This window comes from Hipposideros armiger, unplaced genomic scaffold, assembly GCF_001890085.2.
Source record: "Hipposideros armiger isolate ML-2016 unplaced genomic scaffold, ASM189008v1 scaffold_82, whole genome shotgun sequence".
Classification (NCBI taxonomy): Eukaryota; Metazoa; Chordata; class Mammalia; order Chiroptera; family Hipposideridae; genus Hipposideros; species Hipposideros armiger.
The window spans coordinates 2,216,522-2,223,438 of record NW_017731432.1 but is presented as its reverse complement, the minus strand read 5'-3'; the positions used below and the strand labels follow the sequence as shown (position 1 = coordinate 2,223,438).

General features: G+C 39.9%; 1 protein-coding gene across 1 annotated transcript in view; it reads right to left on the bottom strand.

The window, feature by feature from the left end:
- Window positions 1-2,555: 2,555 nt before the first annotated feature.
- Window positions 2,556-6,917, bottom strand: part of PPCS (phosphopantothenoylcysteine synthetase) — a 17,390-nt gene continuing 13,028 nt past the window's right edge. Inside the window, exon 3 of the mRNA XM_019643666.1 lies at window positions 2,556-2,788. Within this exon, the coding sequence (XP_019499211.1) occupies window positions 2,699-2,788 (90 nt within the window). The 3' untranslated portion in view covers window positions 2,556-2,698. The remainder of the gene's footprint in view (window positions 2,789-6,917) is intronic.

Sequence of the window (6,917 nt, the reverse complement as noted above, 5' to 3'; positions counted from 1 at the left end):
AGGAAGCTGCCTGGAAGAGGCTAAGGGACCTGTCTTGTCATGCAAGGAGTAAGGAGAAGAGCTAGGCTGCAAACTCAGGGGGTGCAGAACCAGAGACTGAGTCCTTACCTAGTGTCAAATTGATTAGAAGTAGACTCTCTGAATAATTGAATTATATTTTGCTGAATTGTTTTGAAGTCTTTTGGACAGCTCCTCAGAATATGAACAAAGAGTTGAATGGTATAGAAGGAACACAGGATTGCAGTCTAACTTTATTTGTATTTATTTATTTTTTTAATTGGGGCATTGGGGGAGGGGAACAGTATTGGGGAATTGGGAAAGGGGAACAGACAAGTTGTTGTTCTTCGATTTTTGTTGTGGAGGGCGCCAGTTGCCATCTGGCTTCCTGTCGGCAGCTCGTGGCCTCTAAGCTCAAGGTGCTGTGTTCAATCTTAGTTGTGGGTGGGCGCAGCCACCATCCCATGCAGGAGTCGAACCAGCAATCTTGTTGTTAAGAGCGCATGCTCTATCCACTTAGCCATCTGGGTGGCAGCTCAGCTCAAGGTGCTGAGTTCAGTCTTAGTTGCCTTGCTGGTGGGCGTAGCCCACCATTGAACAGGCAATCTTGTTGTTACACCAGCTGAGTCATCCTGCCACCTGTTGGCAGCTCAGCAACAGCTCAGCTCGATGTGGGAATCAAACCGGTGACCCTGTTGCTCAGAGCTCACGCTCTTAAGCTAACTCTTAACCAACTGAGCCACTCGGCCAGCCCTCTTGCAGTCTAACTTTATAATCTTCTGTTTTCTCCTCTTTAAAATGGCAGGAAGAATAATATCTCTTTCTAATAATTATAAGTACGCTTTATGAAATACTTGTTAAGTGTCAAGTATGTGTGTGAAATGTTTATCCACATTCCCTTGTGTAAACCTCACAAATCCTTTTCAATCTAGTTGTGGAGGGTGTTTTTCCAGGACCCATCAGCTCCAAGTCAAGCAGCTGTATTCAATCTAGTTGTGGAAGGTGCAGCTCCGTGGCCCATGCGGGAATCAAACCGGCAACCCCGGTGTCATGAGACTGCGCTCTAACCAGCTGAGCCAATTGGCTGCCCCCACAAATCCTTCTGAAGAAACTATTATCATCATCATTTCACAGATGAGGAATTTCAAGTTCAAAGAAGTTACTTGCTTAAGGTTATATAGAGAGACAGTACTAAAGGCAATTTTTCACTCCCATCTGCCTGATGTTCAAGTTCATGGTCTATTATGCTATCCTGCTTTTGTTCTGAAGGAGCTACATTCCTCTTTTAAGAGTCTGGAAATCAGATTACCCTCTAAGAGTTAAAACTAAAAATCAACAAGTTACCTATCTGAACTGAGATGGGGAAACACAGCAGAGTGAATAACAAGCAACCTGAGAGAATTAACTCATTTAAAGAAAGAATATGTCAGGGCCGGCCGAGTGGCGCGATGGTTAAGAACTCGCTTGGGATGCCACAGGGCCCCGGTTCGGATCCCACATATGAGGGCCAGTGACACTGCCCTCTACAGCTAAGATGCTGAACAACAGCTCAACCTGGAGCTGGGCTGCTGTGAGTCGCTGGCGAAGGCGTAGGCTGCAGTCCCTGTAGCAGTGGGTTGCCATGGGCTACCGTGTGTAGCCAGCAGCCAGCGTGAGCGGCCAGCAGCCGCAGTGAGCGGCTGTCCAGAAGCCGGCGACTGATCTGCCTCGCCAGGGAAGAGCGCAATGATGGTGCCAACTTGGGCCAGTGAAGCAACATCCTCCACAACTAGACTGAAAAACAAAATGACAGCAACTTGTCTGTCCCCCTGCCCCCAATTCCCCAGCACTGTTCCCATCCCCCCAATTCACCAATAAATAAATTTTAAAAATCTTTAAAAAAAAAAAAAAGAAAGAATATGTCAGAAAGTAGGTTAATCAGTACTGGAAACATCAAAAAGTGATGAGCGAGTCCAAAGATGCCATTATTTACTCATCTAAGGGCTAGGTACCCTGGTCCTAGATATAACAGGTCCAGAAATAAGGACAGGTATAAATTGCCCTATTGTGTAAATCTGGCTATCTTAGTACTATAAAATTTTAGACTCATTCGTTCACCAAGTAAACATATGATTAAAATTTTGCTTCCTATGTAGTGTGCCTGTAGGGAGCGAATGCATCAGCCAGACTTATTACCTGGTTCCTCTCGCAATTATAGTTCTTACTGACAATTAATAAGCTGGTGTCTCTTTTTCTACAACCTTCTCTGTGAGTTTAGTTAATACAAGCCCACCTTTGAGAAGCAGGTCCTCTCAGGTTTCTAAGCCAACAACCGAGAGAGTCAGTTATCGGGTTAGTTATTGAGACACTGAGGAATTCACCAAGATAATGAAAGCCACCATGAGCAGACCTATTTGGATGTTCAACTCATCATCTCTGGGTAACGTCCTATAAGTAATCTATTGGAGACCAATACAGAGCTAGCTGTTGATACATTTCATGAAAAACAAAACTTACATGTGAGTGCTCTGCAAACTATACAGTGATATTCAAATGTTGGTTTTTAATGTGTTAACTTAATGGACAATGGACAAAACCACAGGTATCTTAAAACTTTGTTATTAGCTCTTACTTCTTTCATTTCTTCCATATCTTTCACTGAAAGCTCTTCTAGATTTCTGGTAGCAGTCCTCAGCCTGTCTTCACTGTGCTGGAATAAACACTAGACAAAACAGACTGGTTCTTTTGTAGTAGCATGAGGTTCAGCAGCTTTCTTGAGATGGTGAAGTATGTCTTCTAATTGAACTTTTCCCTTGATAGAAGAGAGAAGCATATGTGTGTGTACACATGTACAAATGTGTACACACACACACACACACACACACTACACAACTGAACATGCAAGAAATCTGACATGTATGCCCAGAATTAGACTCTCTACATAGTTTAGTTTTCCCATTAATCAACGGTTACATTACAGAGTTACAATGAGCACTTACATGAACTAGCTAACAATACAAAAATTAAAGTTTGGATAGCTGTATATCTTCTAAAATAAGAAATGACATGACATGTATAATACAAATGTATGATAGTGTTTTTTTTTAAAACACAAGCTTTTTTGTCTGCCCAGTTCTGAAGTTTGCAATTTAATAATCTGAAAATTTCCCAAAGGACCCTTGCAATATTATAAGTTCCAAAGAAGCTTTTGTTCCCACTATTGAATATTTAGAAATAAAAGGATTCCTTTGGAGGCAAGAGAGCTGACTAATTCTGTACTATCGAGAAATTCTTTTGCTCACAGAATTTGTCTTATAATTTTTGTTAACTTTGAAGTCATTCAGCTCTCTTCTAAAATGTCTTGCTCTAAGCCTGCCATCAATATTGTCTTTAATTTTTTTAACTTGAAAATAGTGATGCCATATAACAGCTTGCAATATGTGATGGGTGAAAGATAAATGTCTGCTGACTGATGAAGTGGTGTCTGTTACTAGAACCACTAACCATGAACAAGAGTTGTTACAATCAAACAGAACTTTCAACCAAGTCAATGTGACCCAGGTTGTAGTGATAAGCATAATTATTATTGTACTGTAGCTAGTCTGTCTAATCATATTTAGCTTTGCTTTCTTAACAGCAAAACTAAATTTTTATTATTTTTCTACTTTCTTGCTAAGTTTTCCAGTCTTATTATTTTCATATCAACAGCTTTGGTGGACGATATATAGAATTTTAATTATCATCTGATATTCACATTGAAAGAAAAAATGACCCAGATTTGAATCTTTGTACCCCTAGTTGTCCTCCCCATGACTTGTTCCTAAAAATCTTCTCATGCTCCTCTCTATCACACTCCCATCGTCCAGTCCCTACTCATATCCTCCTTCTCCCTACAGGGTCTCTGAGCACTATTCAGTTACTTGTGGTTTTAGTCCTGGGTATCAGAGAGCCGACACTAGGAATATATAGCATCCTATGAGGCCTATTTGGTAATATGGAAAAATGCTTATATTATAATGATAAGAGAAAAAGCAGAATGCAAAAGCATTACAACTATAGGAAAACCAGACACAAAAGAAAAAGACTGGAAGCAAATATATCAAAACGTTAAAACAAGTTGTGATAAACTGATGAGATTGAGTTATTAGGAAATAAATGTTAGAATTATTACAAATCATGTTCTGTGGGTTTCTTGCCCCCAGAGGGTAGTACAATCCCCTACCACCATGTTATAGGAGTGGAGTTGGAGAGTCTTAGGTTGGAGGATATTGAAAGGAAAAGGAGATGGCGGGTACTGAGAATACCTTTGGATCCCTGGCTTCTAGGAGATCTGTGGGTATTGTAGGGTGAGCAGGAATATAGAAAGAGGGGGCTTGCTTGTCAGGACAATGAGGGCTGCAGGTCAAATACCCAGTGCATGACTGACTCATCCAAGCTCCTAGACTTCACCAGCCTTCCAAAGCCCGTGACTTTTAATCTCCATTTTACGTAGCTACCCATCCCCATGACTACATCTAAGCCCTTTGTTATAATCTGTACTATTGAAATCCTGCAATTCTAAACTCCAAATGTCCCACTCTGATCACCATCTTCTATACTTCCTGCTTGCGCGCTCCTCTCTCTCTCTCTCAAATATATGAAACCTAAAACTTACCATTTTAACCATTCTCAAGTGTAGAATTCAATGGCATTAAGTAGTACAACCATCACGTGACACTATTCATTTTCAGAACTTCTTCATTATCCCAAACATAAATTCAGTAACCATTAAATAATAACTCCCCATTTCTCCATTCCCCCAACCCCTGGTAACCTGTATTCTACTTTTGCCTCTACAAATCTCCATGTTGTAGGTACCTCATATGGGTGGAATCATATAATTTTGGTCCCTTTGTTTCTGGCTTATTTCACTTAGCATGTCTTCAAGGTTCATCCATTTTACAACATCTATCAGAATTTCCTTTCTTTTTAAGCTGAATAATATTTCATTGTATGTATTTTGTTTATCCATTCATCTGTTGATGGATATTTGGGTTGTTGCCACCTTTTGACTATTGTGCATAACGCTGCTATGAACACTGGTGTACAAGTATCTGTTCGATTTCAATTGTTTTGAATGTATACCTAGGAATGAAATTGCTGGATATATAATTGTTTAACTTTCTGAGGAACTTCCATAAAAATACACATAACAGCCATACTAATGGGTGTGAAGTGGTTGCTCTCGGAAACTGTACTTACTATACAATTACAGTGAGACCTCAGTTGCTGGACCCTTACATCCTCTCTCAAACTACTAGATACTCTTTGGATTTTCCCCTTAAGCCTAGGCCTGTTAATCATTTCAGTCTCTCACCGATGTTTCCAATTATCTTGTTCCTTGTCTTACCTCCCTTGCCCATCCTGGCCCTGGAGAAGTTCGACTATTTGACTATTCTCTACCTATTTTAGTTTGCTGAGGAGAGAAAAATAAAACAAACACACAGACTGGCGCCACTACAAAGCTATGGTCTGTGGCCTGAGCCACGCTTCTCTACTTGGGTCATTCTATGTAGTCTTCACCAGCGTCTGCTTGTTCTGCCATGACATCTCAGAACTAACGTTTTTCCAGTCAATTTATTGAGCCCCTATGGTTGAGTAATTTGAAAATTCTAAAAAAGCAGATCTTGAGGTACTAGAAATCCATTCTTTGAATTATAAATGTTCTGACATCTAAACTGTGCTTAACATATCAAAGTATACAAGCATGCTATTCTCTACCAAGTAGATGCTAAATAAATGCTCATTAAGTATCTTAAAAGGCCATGTCTGGAAAGAAGCACATCTTATAGTGTTTTGGGGGCTGTCAAAAACTTCTAGATGTAAACAATGGGATGGCAAAGCTGTCACAGCAAACAGAGATGAAGGATTGTAAATGCGAAGAGGGCAAGGCAAATGGGCCAGGTGCCATTTCTATTTGTTTTTATTTCTCCTAGCAGGTGCCCTCCAACTGTGCCCAGGGGCCAGGACCACACCTCATGCTACAGCGCATCTCCTGGCTCTGAGCAAAGGATGAGCTTTGGATCCCATGGTCTTTCAGTGACCCTAGGGAACAAATAACATGGCCACAAAAACGGAAATATCCAGTCAAGGTATTCACCCTAACCCTTCTTTCTTTCTTCTACACAAACATAACTTAAAACTTACCAACATCTTAAATATGATACATATTATACACAGTCTCTTCCTTTTCAATTTCCAAATAAAATGAGAAAAACTTTTTAAAAAGTTAAAAACAATGTAGCAATGTTGAAATGCTTCAACTATAAAATTAAGTAAAAAAGAAAGGCGAAATGTACATTATAACTATGGAATAATGTACACACATGAGCAAAGACTTACACAGAACAGAAAAACCAACTGTTAGATATATTAGGACAGGGGTTCTCAACTTCGGCACTACTCACATTTGGGGCTGGCTAATGCTTTGTTGTGGGGGGATCGTCTGTACATCGCAGGATGTATAGCAGCATCCCTGTCCTCTGTCAACTAAATGCCAGTAACATATCCCCAGTTGTGACAACTAAAAATGTTTATACATTGCTAAATGTCTCTTGGGGGGCAAAATCGCCCTCCAGGTTTGGAACTACCGTGCTAGGGTGAGAGAAAGTAAAAACTTTAAATTATGTTAAATGGCCCATAATGATGTTTGTTCAATAAATACGTATTAGAAGGGGAAAGGAAAGCTCCTTATAATCTAACAGCCCCTTTTTCTAAGAATTAGAATTTATTCAGTTCCCATTTAATGCTAAACATTGAAAAATCTGCAGAATTTGCCTTTCTTTTCCAATCTATTATAGAAGAGAAAGCTGAATTTTTCAGTATTTGAAAACCTGACCTGGCATCAAACATCAGATATCACAAATAATTGCTGTAATTGGCCTGAGAAATAAAAATATCCA